Source organism: Lepisosteus platostomus, chromosome 25 (assembly GCF_059453375.1).
Source record: "Lepisosteus platostomus isolate fLepPlt1 chromosome 25, fLepPlt1.hap1, whole genome shotgun sequence".
NCBI lineage: Eukaryota > Metazoa > Chordata > Actinopteri > Semionotiformes > Lepisosteidae > Lepisosteus > Lepisosteus platostomus.
Window position 1 is genome coordinate 8,864,963 of NC_142635.1, and position 22,148 is coordinate 8,887,110.

Below are 22,148 nucleotides of genomic sequence, written 5' to 3' on the forward strand. Positions count from 1 at the left end.
TTACATTACAGAATGACATGACTGGATCTCTTGCCATGTCTCACAAAGTGTTATTGTCCTAACAGGCAATTTGTTCTGGACATTGTCCTGCAGTATTGGGGGAAAATGAGGGGAAGGTATAGAATGTTAATATAATTTACTTGGTAGTTCCGTTTGAGTGCAGAAAAGTCCTGTCCTTTATTTATTTCTCGATAGTCTGTGAAAATATTCACAGGTAAAGTGCATAACACTTAAATCCACTGAAGTTAACTAAAACACTGTTACATATATGAAAATGACCCTTTTTGTTGGTTTGGATTTTTTTTTCATTTTCTCAATGGTTGTAGAAGTCTTATAAGCAGAAAACCCATATTCAACAGTTATTTAAGACATTTTTATAGTGTCATTTTTTAATGTAAGAAATAAATCTGTAGCATTTATTAAAACTACAAGGTCCACAGTGTGGTTTATAATTGTTTTTATCTCCTGGTCTGACTTTTCCAACCTTTGCATTTTTCTTTTCATCTTAGCTGTATTTGTAACAAGTTTTCACACATTTTATTTGGGCAGCTAGTTGTCAGTACAATGACAACTTAAAAGAAACATCTGATTGCATTCCAAATCCAAATTTGATTTGTGAATGTTTGAAAGTCAGATATTCTCCTCAACATCCTTGGGCAATCTTTCAAAACTCAACCTTTTGCTGATTTTTGTAATTTACAACTCATTTTATTTTAGTTAAAAACCTTTTTGGCTACAATATAACATGTAATCGCTCTTCCCGATAAATAATTAATTAATTTGGTCTCGTGTTATTGGCTAAAAATGAGTACAAAGAAGGCAATGTATTTATAGTCTGCTTATATAGCTGCTTGTGAATATGGCAGATCTATCTTCAACTTACTTATAATGTCAAATATTGTAAAGTCAAATGTTTTATTGGCTAGACACCGCCTGCAGCCAATGATCAAGAATTGCAGGATGGTCTATATGCTAACGAATATATTCTGGTTCTTTTCTTAACCTTACAAAAAGAACTAGGTGATTTTTTTTCTCTGCACAGGCAAAGTTATTTTTATTTATCAAATTGAATTGGGTTTAGGAGAAACATGAATCGTTTTATAAGGACTTTTGTGGTTGTGCGTCAGTAGATGGCAGTGTAACTTTATAAGGCCAGCAGCTGTGTAAATTGCATACAGTTTAAAAGAGGATCTCATCCTTTGTAGTATCTTAACAAGTTGTCAAACACCTGTGTGAACCCGTGTATCATTTTAACAGGTAGAGCTGGTGACTAAGAAGAAAGCAAGGCTTTATATGTTAATTTATAACGCAGGCTGTTTATGATTGCCCTTTGGAACAAGCACTGTGCACTCTGTGCACATTAGAGAGGAATTGCGTTGTGTGTTTTAATTGAGCCTTCTTCATCTTCTCTCATTTTAAAGAAGATATTATGGGCTGTAATGCATAATTAACCTAGGCTCTGTGCTAACTCTGTAGTTGACATTTATGAAAATGGAAAATTTTAATGTGAGACAAGTCCAGATTTTTGTGAAAGCAAAGCCTTGAATTATTACTAGAGCTTTTCTTATGCTCTCTTCAGATGTTCCTCTGTTAGGACAAAAAGGACTGTTCCCTTTCGGTGTGTCAGCATTTTCCCTTATTTTTGAGAAATTATGTTTATTACACTTCAAGAACAACACTCAAACTACATGGAGGTCTCTCCATTGCAGAATTTTACTGTAACCATCTCCTTAATTATTTAATTGCTAATTAGCAGGATCTGCATGACAGTTAAGCGGCTGGGCAAAGAAGTGGATTGGAGAGGGTACAGGTTGAGTTGCAGGGCCCTACAACATTACTTTTTCTCCAAAAGATGAGATTAGATCCATTGCTGTGACACGTCCTTATAGAATCACTTAAAATACTTCCTTACCATTGCTCAATGTGGTATTAAAAAAAAAAAGTATGTGAACTGTTGGAAAGAAATGACACCGATACCAATGAAATGTATAATTCTCATTGCCACGGTGGGTATTTAGTGGGGAGTGGTAATCAAAGGCCTTTGTGGGATGATTATTCATTTAAATCATGATCTTCATCTGTCTGAAGTGAAGGTAATAATGGTGGCAGGAATGGGGTTGCGTTCAATGTAGGATAAAAATATAATGTATGATATATACCGGTTATGGATATAAAAAAAACAATGCACCTTCAATTCCAATTACTGCTTATACAAGCAGGGTCTTGAGTGACAAGGCAGGGTGTAGAGGCATGCAGCCCTGGTGAAAACTGTGCATTATTTTCAACATCAGGGAAGAGCAATTAATAATTTAAACTTGTCACCAGCTTCTGATTTCCCTAAGAAGTCAGAAAATGGAACCAAAGTGTTTCTGTTAGCAAAATAAAAATCCTTAGCTAGGGTTTGAGGGCCCCCTGTTACAATGAATTAATCAGATCATTTACCACAAAAGTCATTTCAGCTTTTAATTAGCCAATGCAGATCTGCAGCCGAAGGTTCCCTTAGCTGTGTTACAGGGGATGATGTCCGGCACAAAATAGGCTAAGTTAGTGAGACCATTCTAGACATATAAAACGTAGTCTCGAATAAGATCAACACGAAAGGGCCAGTCCTCCCATCACACAAAGCTGGGATGTATTTAGAATGAGAGAAATGAATTGCTTGAAATGCATGTCCTGAATACAGAAAGACATTTCTCCATGATTGCAACCCAGAAAGGCTGTGAGTCTCTTAAACGTCTCCAATTTCATGTTGCCATCAATTTCTTATTCTTATCCATTTCAGACGCTGTAGTGCTGAGCTCAGAATTCTGGCTGTCAGCTTGCTCCTTCGGTTTGCATTATCTGCAGTGTCCAAAAACAGGCGTCTTTCCAGTTCTGAATACGATCACAAAAGGTTGGAAAAAAACCGGGCCAAAGAATCCACCTTACTGCTCTGATTGCTAGTAGAATTCCATCAATCCATTTCTTAAAGGATTTCAGGATGTCTTTACCTGGGTGGGAACCTCAATACAGCACAGCTGTAAGATCGAGTCTCACTGTTCCAGTCTAGGAGGAAAAGTGCCTTTCAGCCTGCTTGTCACTACAGAACCACAGGCTCCACTGCAGAAGCCTCTTTCCCTTTTCTTTCTGGCTTCTCCAAGCCTTGACCTAAATTCAAATGTGTGCCCTCGGAAATGAAAAAAAAAAACAAATGCAAAAAGCTGTCTATTTTTATTTGGATTTGAAAACCAAGAATGTTTTAGGGGGGAGGGAGATAAAACGGGAGGGAAATAAAGGAGTGGATGAAAAATTCATTTTGAGGTTTTTTTTTCCCCCACTCAATTATTAACTTCCTGTTCCTGTGATAGGACAGGAAGCATCCCACATTATCCAGCAGGAAGCCCTCACAGATGTCCTCTCCTTCCTTCTGCTGCAGTCGGGAAGCAGAGGTCTGGATCAATTGGACCCAGGTCGGTTACCTCTTAACCCCCACGGACAGTCCCCCATCTTTCTGTGTTTTTATTATACAGCTGTACTGTGAAAATCACAGACCTAGTCGGCATAAATATTTCAATGGACACTGGTTGTGAAGCCAGGCAAGGTTTTAGTCTGCAATGGAACAAGCACAGGTTCATTGCAAGCTGAAAAGAGAAGAAAAGAAACAGAAACACAACATTTCATCTTCGGGTACAGATCAGCTCAAAATCCTGCCATCGTTTTTGCTAAACCATCCTTCCCCTTCTCACCCCTGCTCCTCCGCAGCATCATCTCCGCAGCGACGTGCCGGTTCTGGTTCTTAGAAACAGATCCCTCGCTTTAATCTGCTTACAGCTTCGAACAGACCCGTGGTGATGTGGAAAGCAGTGCTTCTAAGTGACAGTTGTGGGCCGTGCTGGGCTCTTGATGTGAACCAACAGACGATTTGGCAGTTATGAACACAACTCAGTTCTTTAGGAATGTGAAATGAATGAATAGCAGTGGAGGGCAAGCTTTTACTTACACTAGTGAAAGGGCACCATGAAGAACTCTGCCTGCATGGGTGTATTGCTTGTAGAGCTCTCTAATAAAGCCAAATAGACCTTCTTACAAAAATAAAACATCCTTACCGATTTCTTTCGTTTTTTTTAAATCTATTGCTGTCAGTTTCACCACCTGTATTAACTATGTTTATTCCTCCGTGACCAGAACTACGAGCAGTCCCTTTCAACCTGCTTCCTTACCTTTCCATCTCTCTCTTCATTCTCTCCATTTCTCCCTCTCTCGCTCTTAGTTGGAGTGCAAATTCAGAAAATTCGGATTATAAGCTTAGATTAAATCGCAGAAGTGAGCTCATCCGCCTCTAATAATTGAGCAGTCTTGCTGCATTAACTTCAGCCACGTTTCTATGGCAACCTACCCAGACCCCAGAAGCAGTAGTGGAAAGGTATTCACCTCTGCGGGCTAGCCTGTCTCCTCTCTCCACTTTCCCCTGCCGCGGTGAGTGTTGGGGATATTGCACTCTGAGAAGTCACAAAGGTTCCGCTCTCTCGGAAAACATCTGGAAAGCTCTGATGGAACAGTACATTAAAAAAGCAAAAGAGACAGAACAGGAGTTGAAGAGACTTGTACCATTTACAATGCCTTGGATTAGGCTATATAAAATCAAATCTGAGAATAATTTGACATGCATAGGTAGCGTGTGTTGTAAATTAAGAAACCTCTCGCCATTGATTAATCATTACAGCTGAGATTCAATTGCTTATTAAACTCAAAGTTGGCCTTCAGAAGTCTTCAGAAGCATCCTCATCATAAATTATCGCTCTGAGCTTCACCTCGGGTTGACTGCTTTTCTGTGCTCCTGACTTGCTGCACTCTAGGGTACTGCCCTGATTCCAAGTATCTTTAAGCATGTGATTGTTTTTTTTTGTTTCTCCTAAACTTTTCAGGTAACAGTGCAGCACCTCATGTCCTGGTTAAAATAACAAATAAATGTGTAAGTGAATAAGAATGAGAATATCAACGTAATTGTTCCCGATACAACTCAAGATTCAAAGGTAAATGATAACAAGCAGCTGTGCCATTGACATTCTTCGTAGTTATTGAGCACATTTATTAACATCATCCATCCATCTTCTAACCTCTTCATCCAGTACACGTTACAGGGGAGCCAGAGCCAGTCAGACAGACAGAAACCCACTCAAACCAGGACCAGCATGTCTCTGGACTGTGGGAGGAAACTGGAGCCGAAACCTGTGCAAAGGGGTAGATACGATACCAACTCCACCCAGAGAGACTCCCAGGAATTGAACCCAGAGCCCCAGTGCTGTGAGGCGACAATGCTAACCACTGTGCTGCCCTTTTAATAAAACTTATTTTTTACTTCATGAACCAGAGAAGCAGTCAAGCTTGTGATTGAGCAATTTTTACAGCTTTTGATCTGAAGCTTCAAATATGATCAACTGAAGCAAGAGCAACGAACACGAAGTGTTGTGGTAGATATAAACCGTCACATTTACCAACCACATGTTGTCAGGTGTTCCTCGTTACTGTCCACATCTATCAAAGGCTGGTTTACGAACTTCAACACACGGGTCTGTCTTTTACCATGAATCGGGCTAAAGTTTCAATCCATGGTCGCCATGGCCACGGGGAAGGAAAAGCGTGAAGTGAAAAGAGCAGAAACGATTTAAAATGCCCAACTTTAATTCAACAGTCTGTCTTCACTGCTTACAAAAATAGGCTCTGTTAAGGTGTGCGTCTCGACTTCAGAGCCTTCTTGCGTCTTGAGCTTATATAAACGTGAAGCATTTATCTCAAAAATAAAATTATGGTGATATTATTAACATATGTTCAGTATGCGCCAGAAATAATAAAAAAAAGCTTTTCTCCTTTTTAGGTCTTATTAACGTTCCTATTTTAATATGAGACGTTGCTACTGCTGCTGCCAGTGCTACAATTATTTTTTTTGCGTTGTTGAGCGATCTGTTAAATCTCTTTCTGCTTGCATTGTAAACGAAGCATTTAAAAAAAAAATAAGCTGGGAAAAAGATGAAAACCGAAGACACGAGCTGGCTGGGGAGGCGGGGTGATCTCCGAGCACCTGTGGGAGAGAGGAGGCGGTCCGGTTTTTGCTGAAGGCGGTGCCTGGCGAACAGGTGCCGGGGAGAATTGGACGAGCGGCGCTATGGAGAGTCCGACCGCAGTCAGACAGGTGGGCTGTGAGCGCTAGCGGGCTCTAGTCTCCGGGCGGGCTGGGTTGAAGAGTATACAGGGAGAAAACGAGAAAGCGAGGCAAAGCACAAACTCAAGGAGACAGGACGGAAAAGTCTCTGGCCGCCCGCTGCCTGTCTGACAGGGTGCACTGTTACAGGACAGCACACCACCGGGAGCGCTCTGTCAATGTCAGCGTGCGCTACGGGCGTCGGGATGTTTTCCAGCCCGAGCGCTTTCTCTCTCTTCCCGTGTTATTGAAGGGATCCGCACTCACCGTTCCTGCCAGCTGCACTGCCCGGCTCTCCAGGGGGAAACTTTCCAAAACTGCTGCCCTGCAGTCCAGAGGGAGAACTGACGGAAAGATACACTGGAAATACTCAGCTGAGAGGCGATACACTTGGACATTAAAGCGCTTTGTACCCAACAGCGCCTGCTAGGCTCTGGCAATGGAGACGGTGACTTGTAGGAAACTTGGCACCTTGCTGTCACTGACACTGTTATGCGGATTTACAGGTACGTTTTATTTCTGCTATTGATACCGCTTGGGGGTAGCAGCAGTGTAACAGCTGATGCGCCAAACTTACGTGTTGAACTATTGGATGCAGTTTTTCAGTGCAAATCTAGCCAATAATTCTAATGATCATCGGCGAAGCTGGAAGGAGCTGAACGCCAGGTGATAACAATTGCTCCTTTATTCCGACTGGAGATGAATGTGTTCTTGTGTTTCGTCCTCGGGGAGAAAAAATGTGGAAGAAAATGAGGTCTTATCTCAGACTGAAAGCTACTTTGGTCTGAAGGCACTGGCTGTGAAAGTTGTACACTGGAAGGTTTACAGTGTACTGGGCTATTTGACATAGGGTTTATTGCTCTGTTTCGTGTTCCGTATGTAAAACAGGTGTCTTAAAAGCGCACTAATAAATTTGGGTAGTCAAATAGTCTTGAACTGATTGCTACCCGAAATCGCAGGTGAATAGAATATTTTTAAAACAGGCTCTTCTGCATAGATCAAACTTCTCGCTGTTTATCCGGCTTGAAATAGTCTTGTGTGGGTAATGTATGCTATAAACACACAGCAGTCATCATCATGCCTGTATACAGTGTGCACTTGCGTTGAACCTTGCTGTTTTTCTGTGTCTTCGAAAAGGTAATTGAATTCTATAATAAACTGGTTAATGTCGCTATGAAAAAAACAGATTATTAGATTTTTTTTTCATTATGAAGAAGAAAGTTAAATATAGAAGCCCTGGAATTCTATTAAAAGCTAAAATATATTGTGAATCGTTGTGAATTAAATATGTACCCACCAGTCCTGAAGAATCTGTCCTCTTTATTTCCCTTACTAGAGGATTATTAGCCTGCCCAATGTGGCTGAAGAAACCTTCACTTTGAAGCAAAGGGAAACTGATCAGAGCTGGCATCTCTCCATCTCAACATTTTTGTTGAATGCAAAGATAGCATCTTTTTTACTTCTGTGCTGTGTTGATTTTGGAGACAAGTGTATGAAGAAGAGGACCCATTAATACAAGACAAATTGTATGAAACATTAAACATGACGTGCCTTTTGTTATCCAGACATCGATTGTTGATCTTAATTTGAAAGGAATGGTTAAAGTAATATGTATTACTGGTTGACACATCTTTCAGTTAGATATTTCGTCTGGTGCCTCAATTGGGCAATTGAGAAATGAAGGTGGCTATGACACAAGCTACATCACCGCTTGTACATCATCATATTCATCGTGCCATATGTCTTCATGAACGAAAGCTCTAATGCTGAATGTTAGTATTATGTTATGGGATGTGATCCAAGTGGCTTAAGCAGATTTCCCATTATGTGGACATTCCATGAGAGTAATGTATATCCATGACGGAGAGATTTGAGTTAATTGCTAATTGTTGTGTAGTTTAATGGCTGTCCCTTCATAAGAATGGCAGTGGGGCTGGAAATGAGCAGTAAACCGCTGCCAATTCTGCTCGTTGTGCTTCTGCTCAGATACCCAGAGCAATTCCTAGAAACCCCCAATCCTCAGCCAGCTCACAAAAAGGTAGAACACGACAGGCAGGTTTAATCTAATCCTTTTACAAGGCGAGATTAAAGAATACAGACACTAGATCACGATAAAGACCCTTGGCTGTGGCTGTCATTTGGAAAATGTCAGAAGAAAATTAAAAAATCTAGCGGCACATCACAACAAAGCCAGCAAGCAGAGATGCTTGTTACCTACAAGAGAGTTATTCAACAAAAGAAAAGCCCGCTGTGGAAAACCTGGTATGGTGAACCTGTGCAGTCTTGGGTAATTAAAAAAACAATGATCTTTCATGGAGATTAAATGTAAGACAATTTAATTACAACAGTTACATTAATTTTGCCCCGTTATACAATTTGTTAGAACTTTCTATTTGTGTAAATTACAGCACAATTAGAAATTGGGAAGAACTCATCATGGCATCGTGCGTTTTCCTTCATCTTCATCAAAATTCAAACACCTGCACAAGGTTTTTTTAGGGAATACATGTCTGTTACTTGATCCTTGTTAATAGTAGGCTTTCAAGAGTTAATAATAAACGTTGATTTACAGGACGTTTTACTCCATTAAGGCCAAGTCTATGACAATTGCTTTGCTGAGAACACAAATATTTTGGCCTCATGAAAAAGTGTTTTGAAAACCTAAATATCAAATATACAGAGTGTTTTTATGAGTTGTTGTTTTTTTGCTTAGATTTTTAGTAAATTCTTTAATAAAATAAATAGTTTTGCCATGGTATTTCCTTCCTTAATCGAACATGGAAAGGAAGGTTTCGCTAATCTTCAGATTCTTGTCTTATCTTGGTGTTCTCAAATGCACACCCATGATACTCATACCACCATAACTCTTCTGTTGTCAAAACAGAGCTGGTGAAGGTACAGAAAGAAGAACTTATCACAGGAACGTTTCTGATCTCACCTCTGGTAAAATTTCCATGACTCCTTTTTTATTTCTCTATGCTACCAGCCGAGTGCGAAACTGGGCTTTATTGCCATTGCAAATCCTGCAAAAATCTGTTCTGTTGAACCAAAAAACACAAAGGACACACCATAGTTTTATAGTCAGTGTTAACTTAGTTTTCAGTGATTCTCCACATTAATTCAGTAAAGTGCTATAAGCTGTTGGAAATGCTCTCCCGTTTAAGTGAATAAAACAAGACTTTTTTGCCTACAAATGATCTCGCATTTGCCCTCAGCCATCATGCTGTTACTTCCCTCCACATGCTTCATCCTGAGAGCTGAACAACAGGGTGACATCCAGGTGTGTCCTTCAGGATGCTGGGAATGGGCTGGACAGGAAGCTCGAGGAGAATAGGCTCCTGAACAAGGGAAGGCCTGGAGCTTACTGAGTCTTAGACACGGGCTGTACTGTACCCCAGTTGAATGGAACAGGAAGCCAGCTTCCTTCGCCATTCCAGAGCAGGATATGGACAATGACTGAGACTGATTGTTTCACGGCACAGATTGGTCACTGTGTGAGCAAACATCTGAAGAGGGCACCACAACCAACAACCAACAACGAACCAAACACATTTTATCCTCTTAAAAACTGCAATTTTTACCCTCTTCAGTGCTCGTTAGTCGGGTGAGCTCCTGATAACACCAGGCTGGTCCTTCTCTGACACATGCAAGACCACAGTGGGATGTTTTTTATTTGAGTTGTGACAAATATTTAATCTGTCTGGGAGGTTCAAAACAGACCTAACAGGAAAGAATATTGGGGGGTATTTTCTGTTACTTTGAGACCGCTCATCTTTCTCCAGATAATGGAATAGTAATCTGTGCCATTGCAAATCCTGCAAAAATCTGTTCTGTTGAACCGAAAAACACAAAGGACACACCATAGTTTTATAGTCAGTGTTAACTTAGTTTTCAGTGATTCTCCACATTAATTCAGTAAAGTGCTATAAGCTGTTGGAAATGCTCTCCCATTTAAGTGAATAAAACAAGACATTTTTGCCTACAAATGATCTCGCATTTGCCCTCAGCCATCATGCTGTTACTTCCCTCCACATGCTTCATCCTGAGAGCTGAACAACATGGTGATGTCCAGGTGTGTCCTTCAGGATGCTGGGAATGGGCTGGACAGGAAGCTCGAGGAGAATAGGCTCCTGAACAGGGGAAGGCCTGGAGCTTACAGAGTCTTAGACACGGGCTGTACTGTACCCCAGTCGAACGGAACAGGAAGCCAGCTTCCTTCAGCATTCCATAGAATTCCAAGAATATTGGGGGGTATTTTCTGTTATTTTGAGATCACTCATCTTTCTCCAGGTAATGGAATATTAATCTGTGCTATATGGTATATATCCTTCAAACTACCATCAGATTATTCACCCAGGGAAGCTAGCACCAAATGAGGACTGAGTTTTAGGGTTGTCGGTGAATCCTTTTAAAAGAATTGAAAGTCAAATGTGACGACAGGTGACTAAACACTGGACAGCACAGGAGGGAAACAATGATCTCCTCTGAGCAGGTATTATGTAATAGCTTATTAAACAGTGGAATTGAACTCCGTCCTGACACTAAGATAGGGCTGGCATGTGTTCTGTAATGGCATGCTGAGAAATCAAGCAAGGCAGCAGGAGATGGTTCAGAACAGTTAATTTCCAGTGATTTTGGTGTGTGTTTTAAGTGGGTGGGATTTTGTTAAGTAATTGTTTTTGTGTGTGATTAATTGTTTTATTTGTTGCTGTTTTCACCCATTACCCCAAGGCCACAGCAAATTCCTTTGAATGCAGATAACTAAGGATTGTAATTATCCTTGAGTGGAAGATTGTCTGACTTCTTGTGTTAGATTCCTAGGTTTTTATATAAGTCTAGTGTCTAATGCACAGTTCTGTATCAGAAATTCAAAAGGCAGGGTTTCCAAAACGAATCGTTTTTCCATCTTAGAACTGTGTTGTACCCTCTTGATGTAGTCCTGTAAGTCAATAGAGCCTAATGGACACTGCCTGCATCCCTCAGCAGCAATATTTGGAGAGGAAAAAAATTCCAGCATCAGTTTTTCTTACATCAGTTTATCACGTTTTACTCACTAATTCATTGCCTTTAGTGATCCATTTATAGGGATTTCTCTGTGATGGACAGCTGCCAAACATTATACTGTTGGTCAGTATGTTCAAGCAACTTTTTGAGTTTTAAATCCTAAATGAGATGCCCACTGTTGACATTCATGGTACTGTACAGTATGTATGTCTGAGAGCATTGCATAGATCTCCTTATGATTGTAACCCATGGACTGCAGGTTAAACATACAGAGCACAAAAAAAAGTCCTAAATTAGCATTAAACAAATCAAGATTTCAAGTAACCATTTGTTCTAGTGCCTTTGAGCAAGCTTTTGGTTGGCCTGACGTCTGACATCCAAACAGATTTTAACCCCTAGGAATTGTTTGAAGAATAAGGTTGCTTGTCAATTAAGTTTAAAAGAAATGTTTTAGCTGTTGATATGAGGAATAAAGTTTTAGTAGCAGTATAGTTTCTTGTGAAGAGGAACATTTATCCCATATCGTATTTAGAAAAGATTCATCCATCCATCCATTTTCTAATCAGTGCAGACATGCAGACAGCACCCAACATCTGGAATTGCACACCAGGACTAGCGTTTTGGAGCTGTAGTGCAATCGACTGTGCCGCCTTGCTGTGACAATAATAATAATAATGCTTGAAGAAGGCTCCACGGCCGAAACGTTGTGTTTTCTTTCTTCTCTTTTCAGCATGGAATAAACCTATTACCTGTTCCTTCGCATTATAATCCTTAGTTTAACTAGTGTCCTTCCGCCTGCCAATCCTTGTGTCCTTTGGGATGTCCAGCTGGTGGATTGCTGAAACGTCACTTCTCTGGCCCCCTGTCATGTCTCCCTGACTGTCCCAAGAGGAGCAGTCTCCCAGCTGCCCCCGGGTCGTGAGAAAACCAGTGGGCGACTTTCCCAACACTTTGCTTCAGCTATGGAAAGCCTTAAGGACAAACATCCCCTCCCCATCTCCATTGCTTTAAAAGGAAATGCTCTCACACTGGCCTTCAGATAGGCTGCGAGGAGCCGTTTGTGAGATTCTGGTTGTGCGGATCTCTGAGCGTCTGATGCTGCAGGCTTACGAATCATGTGTTGATTAAGTGTAGCTGGATACTTTGCTTTGTGCTTCCAGCGCCTGGTAGTGTACAAGATCACAAGCATCTAAGGGTATCCATGAGCTGTGGCTTCACAGAAATTGGGGGGGTGGGGACAGGCGTGTGGTAGAATCTCCAAATTACACAGATACAGCACGATAAGGCAGTCGGTGATCATTTACTGTATGGGATTTGAAGGACTTGAATAAGGAGCAGGTCGTTTATTGGCTACATTGGCTACATGTTCTGTAGGCTAGAGCTCCACAGTGCATTAAAAAGTTGGGATATTGCAGCATTGAAACAAATTTGAATTTATTTGTAATTTTTCATAAATATAATCTGTGGATCAAAGTCCTAACCCTGTTTCTTTAAAAAGGATTCTTCTCTCCTAATGTCTAAGATGTAAAAGCCAGGAGGGCTCATTTTTTTCACACGTTATTGACTGCAATGGCTTGCAAACTTGGTGGCTAGCACCAGAAGGAAGTCTCTCGGAGAATTGTCTCACAGACAGATGTACTGTACATTGAAGTCCACTATCTGCTTTCCTAGTTTCTGTAGTTTCAAATTGTTTTATGTGATCTCGATGGCTGCTTTAACTTAGAATGTCGGGCATACTTTAGACTGTAAAGCAATCTAATTTGACCGAGTTTAGAAAATACAGTTTTAATTATGATAATTGGGTGGGTAATACATCCTTGAAATCCTACCTAACTCATAACTGTGTTAAAAACAGTGAATTTGTGATTGTAGATTGTTACCATTTTTTATTTAAAAGTTCAGGATATTAGTTTAAATCTAATCTTATCTTGCTTTGAAACTCACAATTATCTTGTTTGTTTTCCAGGGAATAATTGCTTTATGTGATGTCCCGAATCCCTTGGGAGTTAGAGTATTTGACCGAAGTGCAGGGTTTCTAGTTGCTTTGTAAGGCTTTTCCTGCTCTGTCTTGTACAATGGCAGGTTGCTGATGCAGAAGAGCTTTTTTCTGTGTCTCTCTTGGGAGAGATTTCAGTAAAACGATGAGTTTGTAAAATGAGGTGGAGTTGTACCCACTAGGTCCACACTCTGACAGCACTGACAGGGTAACTGTGAGCGATTCTGTCGTGCAGATATTCTCTTGGCATGCAGCATGTTATGTCAGGCGAACTGAAGGAAAGAGAGCAAGAAAGGAAAGAGACTGATCATAAGGAAACTGTGCGGAAGAGAAGCCTGTCTGTGGAAGGTAAAAGCCAGCTGTATGCTTTTTATAAAAAAGGTCTTGCAGGCAGTGGTGAAAGATGGAGGATTAGGAGCTCGGAGACTGTGACGTACTGTATCTCTTGAAGCTTAGTGCAATCACTTCTGTCACTTCTGCCACGGAATATTCGGAGAGAAAGGGGCTTGGCACACCTTTAAATGATGGTGAAGTCAGGTCTGCAGTTTTTATAAAGCCTTTTTTATTGTTTGTGCTTACACACCTGAGAAAATAATAAGAACAGGGCGAAAGATTAAGGCTTTGGATTATGCTGCGTTTTCCATTGTCTAGTTTACCGGGAGGATTCTCAATCTAAGCAGTTTTATTACAGCTTCCCTTATAATACCGAAGAGCAGAAGGACAGCACCATTGGAATAATAAATGCGGGAAAGTCTGGCATTTGTACAGATGGTCTTGTTAAACCTGCTGTAGATTTAAATATATATCACATCTGCTAAGGGGTAAAACTATTATAACAAGAATTTCCAATACACACCTCAATAACTGTTTTTAAAGAACATTTACAGTATCTGTTAGAATTATGTCCGGGATACAAATTTAACCCCAAGCTAATCACTATATATGCATACTTTTTTTGCTTAAGTAGTCTTACATTTACTTCTGCAATTTACCACCGAGAGGAACTTGATAGTACATTTCACTCCTGGCTCAGTCTGTATTGAATTAGGAGCACTGGCGTGTTCTTTCATGCAGGTTAACTGGCACACACCACTCGTTTTGGAAATGTGATAATGTCTGTTTTGCAGCTTGGCTCATTCATCTAATTACTACAGTAGTGAGTTGTATGATTATAGATGTTGTTTTGTGGGGAATGTAACCCACTTCAGGCTCATAAAGCTCAGGTATGCAAATTAAGAACGCTATTAAACCTCTTGGTGATGACTCCTCACCTGAGACCCTTTAAATAGTGCTGATCTTATTGGGAAGTCAAATGAACAATGGCAAAGCCAACAGCATCTTATTCATCTTGATCTTCTTTACAGAGTCCTTGTTCTCCCAGGGCGTGAATTTCTGTTTCCGGGTTTTGAAGGGAAAACGTTTTAAACGCTGAAGACGTTTTTTCGCCAAATGTAATTTCATAATTAAACACGGCGTACTGGCAAACGGAGAGCCTGAAACGTGGAATTTTATTTATGATTGTGCGAGTCTGATTTTAGTGAGCATATAGTCTGTATTTCTACCCAACAGGGGCTGTTTGTTTGGGTCTGGGCTTCGGACACTGGTGTTTAATTCACTTACGCATTACAAGGCTGTTTTAGATCCGTTTCCTGAAATATAGTTCCTCCAGTGAAGATTTTCAGTGTTTCTAGCTGGGCTTAGCTATATAGATGGCGGCCCTAGCAGTAATAAATATGTGTAATGCTCCATTGCATTGGACTTGGGTTTGCTGTGTATCTTATCTAAAGGGGCTTGAGTTTTTATCTGTGTTGATATCTACCCCTGGCCTAGGCAGCTAGGTTAATAACTGTGTTCCGTCTACTGACAAAATCCACACTAATCCCATATGGCCAGCTGAGCTTGAAAAATCTCAGGCCGTCCTTTAATACAGCAGCATCTTAGAGCCTGTTTATCAGCGTCGCAGTGCAGACTTGGGATTTGAGACAGGAGGTTACAGAATTAGAGCTCTGTGTCTGATGCGGGCCACAGATCTTTAAGGGAGAGAACCAGCGTCTGAGTCCATTTTGTTTTTATTGATGTCCTAGTAACATTTGACGAATCTCCCAAATGGACCACTCAGATTGTCATTTGTTCAAAATTGCCGCAGAACACAAAGTTAGATCCAACGTACAAGACAGGAGACCCAGTGCTCTCAATTTTTTCTATAACCCCCGACAGGAGAGCCTTATCACGGACACTACTACACTGCAGACTGCATTCATATATTTAGAAATGTCTAGGTTTTGTAACCTCTATCCAGCCTACCTGATAAGCAGTCCAGTTTAATTTATTACTAGTAAGCCTAATATCTTTAATTTTACAAGTTAATTTATTTAAATACATCAAGGTGATTTCTTTCTGTTTTCATAGGCTGTACTTACGCATTTGTTATACTTCTGGGCTATCCACGGCCCAGACTGAATTTACTACTCCTGCTTTACTATCACCTGCTACATCGCTGAGAACCGTAGACCATACTTTTGATTGCTTTGTTTGATTTGGAATCGATCTCAGAATACAGGCCCGTCTGTAAGCTACTGCTGGGCAGACCCCTGAGGCGGCTGACTAGTGCTTGGGTCAGAGCCCAGTCTCAGCAGAACCTTGCCTCTTTAGTCGTACAGTTAGGTGAGTTCAGTTTGCCTGTCGGTGAAACACAGTCATCCACATATTGCTATGGATTGGTTTTTACTCCATTCTTTTTCCTTTTCCACGCTTGACTAAATCTCATGCAAAGCAGGATTTTGCCTGGGGGGGCTCTACCCTGCTCCTGTTTGCCTACAGAATTGCTGGACACCTCAGCCTGTCTGCTGCTGGGGAAAAATCACACACAAACGCTTATTTACTGCTCAGATGTCACAAAGAGCCAGCAAGCAAGAAGATCTCCACAGGGGGAGACGGGGGCAGGCCTACCTGACAGCAGATTCTCCCCACTATAGCCATGCTGTGGGCCAGGCGTGTTGTCAGCAGGTCTGAGGACAGTGTTGAGGGTGATGGAACTGGCATAACTGCAGCAAAACAAGCGGAAATTGCTCAGTTCACTGGAGCTAGGGTTTCTCCGATAAGAGCAGCTCTGTCTTCACTGTCTCCTCCTGCGTGCAGTGCATCCTGAGACTTGCACGTGAGTCCTGAAAGGACCCTTCCCGCATCTTTATGGAGATTTATTGATTGAAATGATTTTTTAAATTACTTTATTTCCACAGTCCTGCTCCTCAAGATGCTCATGCATGTATCGGGAAATGCTGAAGTCAAAATTAAAACGGAAGTAAAGACGAAAATCTTCATGCGCTCTTCAAGTTTGATATGGTCATTAACTGTGTTTCATCTGTTTTAATATAAATAATGAACCTCCAATGTTCTGCTTTTGGGAGGGCAGGTCGCATGAATTCGTTTGTTTAAATTCACTTATGACTAACCGCTGTTCAAGCATAATTGCAGGTTTTAAAACACTGCACACTAGTGTGTCTAGTGGGCTGGAATAAAAGCAGTTTTTAATGAAGGCTTTCTTTTCACTGAAAGATTTATAGAATTTGGTGAGTAGAATTTGCACAGACTTACCTTTCAGTGTTTGGGCCATTTTAAAAAGAAAGATATTTTTATGTTGAAGGTGAGGTACGCAGACATTGCTGGACTCATTAGTCATTAGTTGAGCACAGATCCTGCAGAGGGCTGTGAATTTATCATCAACTCCACTAATAGCACCATTACTGTATAGTCTCTGTTTTTGTTTTTTGGACAATGTTTTTTGTGTTTTTACCAGAAAGTAAATGATTTTTGTTTTGCTTCTGTGAAATACTTCACAAATTCAGACAGGGTGCAGTTCCTGAGGAACACTTTATCACTTTACCAATTAATTGATAAAAGGGAAAAACAATTTGTTTGTTCGCCAATTTGTCTTCTTTGTCTTAGCATACAGACAAGCTTCTCTAATCAGGTGCTAGGAAGCTCTATAGAGTTACTTCTGGTTGTGAGTGTGGCATGTCTCTCAATGATGACATCACGTCAAGTTTGCAAGTCCCTGGAAAACCACAGGTGTTGCTGTTTTGAGTCAAGAGATGACTGACTGACTAACTCCGGTCCTACCCCTGCCTGTCCTGAAGCCCCTGGGTACTACCCCCTAAAGAATCTAGGTCACAGTCTGCACAATTTGTGAGCCGTTTGAGCTCAACGTCCACTCCACTTACTGGATGAACCACTCGGGTGATCCTGGTTCATCAATTCATTGCCCGGAGGAAATTTCCAGGAACTTGTATCAGGTGAAACAGTCAGAGCCGTGGTGCAGTGGTTAACATTGCTGCCTCACAGCGTTGGGCTGTAGGTTCAATTCCAGACCTGGGGACCTGGGACACTGCCTGTATGGAATATTTACAGTATGTTCTCCCCAAGTCTGTGTGGGATTCATCCCGATGCCACATTTGGCTTCTGGGATAAGTGGCCCAGGTGTGAGTTGTCTGCATGTTTGTGTGCGTGTCTGCCCTGCAGTGGACTGTCCATGGGTGTCCCCTGCCCTAAATTGGACTAAGAGGTTAGAAAATGGCTTGATTTAGCAGGTCAAGACCAGAACACTTGAATGTTTTAGTAACATTCCAAAATTAGGAACGCAAACCTATCCTTTTGTCAGTTTTATTGTTCATAAGGCTTGTTATGAAAACATGAATTAAGATACCAGCACTGTAAGTATCTGTTTTGTTTTTTAACTGCCAACGTCTGTAGTTACCATATTACTTGGTTTTGATTTTAAAATCACTTCATAATCTCTGGGCCAGCAATTCCCATTAGGCCAAGCTTTGTGGCCTACAAAAACCATGAATGCAGTAAATTAGATAAAAATATGTCTATCGGGCTGGTTTTGTTTGGAAAAACATCTTTAAATGAATAAATAAAATCTGTAAATATATCCTCCCGTAATCCCAGCCAGAAAGAACAGTCGGTCTCCTGACACCAAAGTTGTCTCTGTCTATAAGATTCTTTTTCTGGGATCAGTCACTGCTCAACAAGCTGGAAAATGCTTTAAAAGGCATTGATTGCAGGCTAATAGGGCTTTGAGTTTTTTAAAAGCATTTTTTAGAGCTGTCCATGCTAATGGCACTGATTAATTTGCTCCCTCTCATTAGTGGTGAAAAGCTGTGTTCAGGCTAACACATTATGTGTGAAAGGCTTCTGCTATTCGTTGTCATTAATTCACTGGTGAATTACCATAATTTTACTTGCATAAGTAAGGGCAGATTTCAGTGTCTCTGCATGTTACACGTAAAAACCTGCCCAGGCTGAAGTAAGCCCCCGATTTAGTGGTTTATGCAGGAACATGTTCATTTAGGCTTTAAGTCCACAAGCCTGACAGCCTAGATTTAAATGAAAAAAAAGTAAGATTTTAAATTAATACAAAGTACAATGCAAAATACCTGAAGCCAGGTGACCTTCCATATACATGTATATGCGGTTGTTTCATTTAAATCGGACAAAAATGAAAGCATTTCAATCATTATGATAAACTTCTTTTTGAAAATAAATCAGTTGAAGCATACTGTCAAGAGGTCAGAATAAAGCTGAAGTTACATATTCACAACAGCACAAGCACTGATGCGCTGTTTTATGTTCCTCCTGCATTCCCTTATCCTTTAATAATCATAGCAGAAGAAGTAGACTAAGAAATGTTAATTTATGCACCTTGAGCTTTAATTTTTCTTGCAGATTTGGGCACTTTCACTAGGTGTCTTTTCATGTTTTCAGAAGCTTGAGGTCCTATTTCCCAGAAAGCTTAGAAAATCATTCTGTCAGTCTTTGAACAGACAGAAGTACTTTGTAGTAAATGCTAAACAGGATCTATCTGGATTAACTCGGGATTTAGGCAGTTTAGTTGAGCACTGACTTTCATGTTTTCGGGGAGTATTTTAAAACACAAATGCTGCCACCCAGTCTGCTATTAATAATGATGACTATATAAATTAACACTTTCTCCTTTTTTTTTGTGTGTGTGGGGGGGGTTTATTGGTTGGTAGCATTCCTGGCAACAGGAGAGTTAAAAAAAACAGCGTGGTTAGGATTTAAGCAAAGAACTCTCAGAACACTTTTTCCTGTGTGGTGCCATTGCAACATCCAGGAAGGTTAACTTCTTTGGCCAGGCGAAAGAATGGGAGGGGCAGTCTGACTTTTATTCTGAAGCGGTTCGACTGGAGAACCTCAAAGTGTGAGCTGCCAAGAAACGGAGGTGAATTCCACGTTGAAAAGCTGGATTTAAAAAAGCGCAATGTTGGAGCTTCTCAGGCTTCTTCGGGTCTCTCCTGAAGCCGTTGGGGTAGTTTCTGAATCAAAATCAGTTACAATTCGAAGACAAGGTGTGCAACAATAATTTCCCTGTGTCTAGATATTACACTTATAAATATTTAACATCCCAAACAAATTCTTTCCTTAAAAAAACCCATCAGTTTCCATTATTACTACATGTTTCCTCACCAGACCTTTCCCTGTTAGATTTTCTGGCTGACCTTTTCTGATTAAGCCTGCATATTCAGGGAAGTGTGCTGGTATTGCCTGAAACCCAGTGCCATTTAAACTGCAAAAGAGTGGATTATTCCCTCTAAAAGTCAGTGATCAAGACAGCTATTAGTTGCTCACAGTTCTTATTGATATTTCTTTTTAACTGTTTTTTTAAATCTAATTAGCGAATGATCATTAAAGCAATTGATTTTTGGAGGATATCTAGATTGTAAAAAGCACAGCCCACTCACGATCTTTCTTTTGTGCGCTATGCAATGCTCGGAAGTGAGGTCAGCATTTCATTATAGGGGGCTACTGTCATTTAAATTGGAATACCAAAATGAGGTTATTGTGTACACGCTTTGTATCTTTAATTCAGTTCATTTGAAATTACAGTGAACAGTAAGACCTGCATGTTTAAATATAAGCCAGCACAGTGGTGCAGTTAGCTTTGTTGCCCTGCAGCTCTGGGGCCCTGCGCTTCAATCCCAGGCTTGGGGTGCTGTCTGTGTGGAGTTTGTACGTTTCTGCCGTGTGCTCTGGTTTCCCTCCACAGTCTAAAGACACACTGGCAGGTTAATTGGCTTCTGGGAAAACTGCCCCTGGTGTGTGTGTGTGCGTGTGTGTGCCCAGTGATGGACTGCCGCTCCAGGGTGTACCCTGCCTCGCGCCCTTTGCTTACCAAGATAGGCTCAGGCTCCCCCACAATCCTGCTGTATATTGTCTAAAGTGGTTAGAAGTGGATGGAAGATTAATCTTTTTTTTCTGTTCAGATCATAGATAAACTGTGCTGTCTCACTGTGGTAGTACATGGTTCAATCAGTTCCTTTTACAGGGACTCTGGAGTCCCCAAGGCTACATGATCTTGTTAAGGGGTATTTAGCATAGCTGTTTCTGCTTAGTGCTTTCTTTTGTGCACCCTAACATCATTAGGCCAAAACCTATTATACAGTCTGCTTGGTGGGCAGAACTTTCTCGTGCATTGGAAGTCCAAATAACAGGAGTCCTATAGTTATGCAGTGTATGTTTTATGTATTTATTCATATCAATATTTATCTCATTGAAATATTAACTGTGTAGTCAATACTGAGACCTTTCCTTTGTTTGTAAACTATAGTCTACATTTTAAGGCACTAATAAGCCCTGATGCAATCTTTTCTCAGAAATCATTCCGGATTAAGATTAACTGGATTTAAATAGCTATTATTTTGTTTCCTTGAAGAAGAGAAGGTTAACAAAAGAAGGCACTGATACTGATTTCAGAGGTAACAAATCTTTTCAGGACAACACAACATAACAATTAATGCACCTACTGTACAGGCCTTACTGACTTTTTTTGCGCATAATCTGTGCAAAGGACTTCAGTGTGGCCGAACTGATGTAAACGGTGAGTGAATTCCTAAAATCTATTCCACTGACTGGATATCTTTATTTTTGTTCCATTTGTGGCCTTTTAAGAGCATGGGCTATTAAAAAATGAACATCAACTCAATGCTTATTTTAGACGGCAGCTTTCTTGGCATGCCTATGAGAATCTTTTCTCTTGAAGAACAAAATAGTCATAAACGGCAACCATTATTTCAAATAAGAAACAATGTAAGGCTAACTGAATATGTGAACTTAGAAAAGGAAAGCTAAAAATATTACTTAGCTTGTCGCCCCTTGCATCAGAGTACAAGCCACAGTCTCCATTGCACATTGCACTATCAAAGAGCATTATATTACGTTCCCTGGGGAACTGAAGGTTCCCACACTGTCGCGCATAAATATAATGATGATGTAAGTGCTTTTTTGTTTAGTTTTTGCCACTCACATGGTTTTAGAAGTTGTTTCTCTTGTTTGAGTCTTGCCCTTTTTGCTGAAAATTACTGAAGTGTAGAATAATTTTGTATTCAATGATCTAAGGATTAAGCAGGAAAAGACTTCTGTACATACAGTAACTGATATAAATGACATGTAAGCAGTTTCTAGAGAGGCGTTAATGGAACTATAATATATCCTAGTGACCAAAAAAACAGGTAGCTGTACAGTGCAAACATTCTTCCATCATATTTTGATTTTTTATTAAACTCTCACAAAGAATTCAGTTTCATTAAATCACATTACGAAAGAGAACCAGTCTAGTGACGAGTTCTGCAACAGCTGTCTTTTGTCTGGAATTTTCAACTTTCTCTTCCAAGTCTCCAGACCTGGTAAATCTAGAAGAGCAGACCCTGCTGGTCATACACAACATCCTCCTTATAATCTTCCTGAAACCGGACGCCTGCTTCCTCAGCCTGGGATCATGTCACACTGAAGCTGGGAATTAGGCCTTTCTGCGAAGGCACGCGAATCCCAGAGTTGTGTGGAAAATTCTCCATATTGTAACCTAGAGCTTAAGTTCATTTCCCAAGGCTTAAAAATGATAACAGAAATAAAAATATAGTAAAAAAAACAAAATACCACCAATGCAGTCCA

The 22,148-nt window shown here is 40.5% G+C and overlaps 1 protein-coding gene and 1 long non-coding RNA gene across 3 annotated transcripts in view; one reads left to right on the forward strand and one right to left on the reverse strand.

The window, feature by feature from the left end:
• Window positions 1–3,195: 3,195 nt before the first annotated feature.
• LOC148641039 (uncharacterized) lies at window positions 3,196–5,946 on the reverse strand. Its single transcript, XR_015929937.1, has 3 exons — window positions 5,475–5,946; window positions 4,411–4,526; window positions 3,196–3,620 (listed from the first exon to the last, which is right to left on the reverse strand). It is a non-coding gene; the product is annotated as an uncharacterized LOC148641039 (long non-coding RNA).
• A 54-nt stretch (window positions 5,947–6,000) lies between these two features.
• The window catches only part of esama (endothelial cell adhesion molecule a), a 48,904-nt gene continuing 32,756 nt past the window's right edge, over window positions 6,001–22,148 (forward strand). Inside the window, exon 1 of one of the 2 annotated variants that reach the window (XM_088618938.1) lies at window positions 6,001–6,684. In XM_088618938.1, the coding sequence (XP_088475064.1) occupies window positions 6,618–6,684 (67 nt within the window). In that variant the 5' untranslated portion in view covers window positions 6,001–6,617. Of the gene's footprint in view, window positions 6,685–13,404; window positions 13,527–22,148 lie in introns of those variants that run through there. The other variant, XM_088618937.1, reaches the window with a different exon arrangement.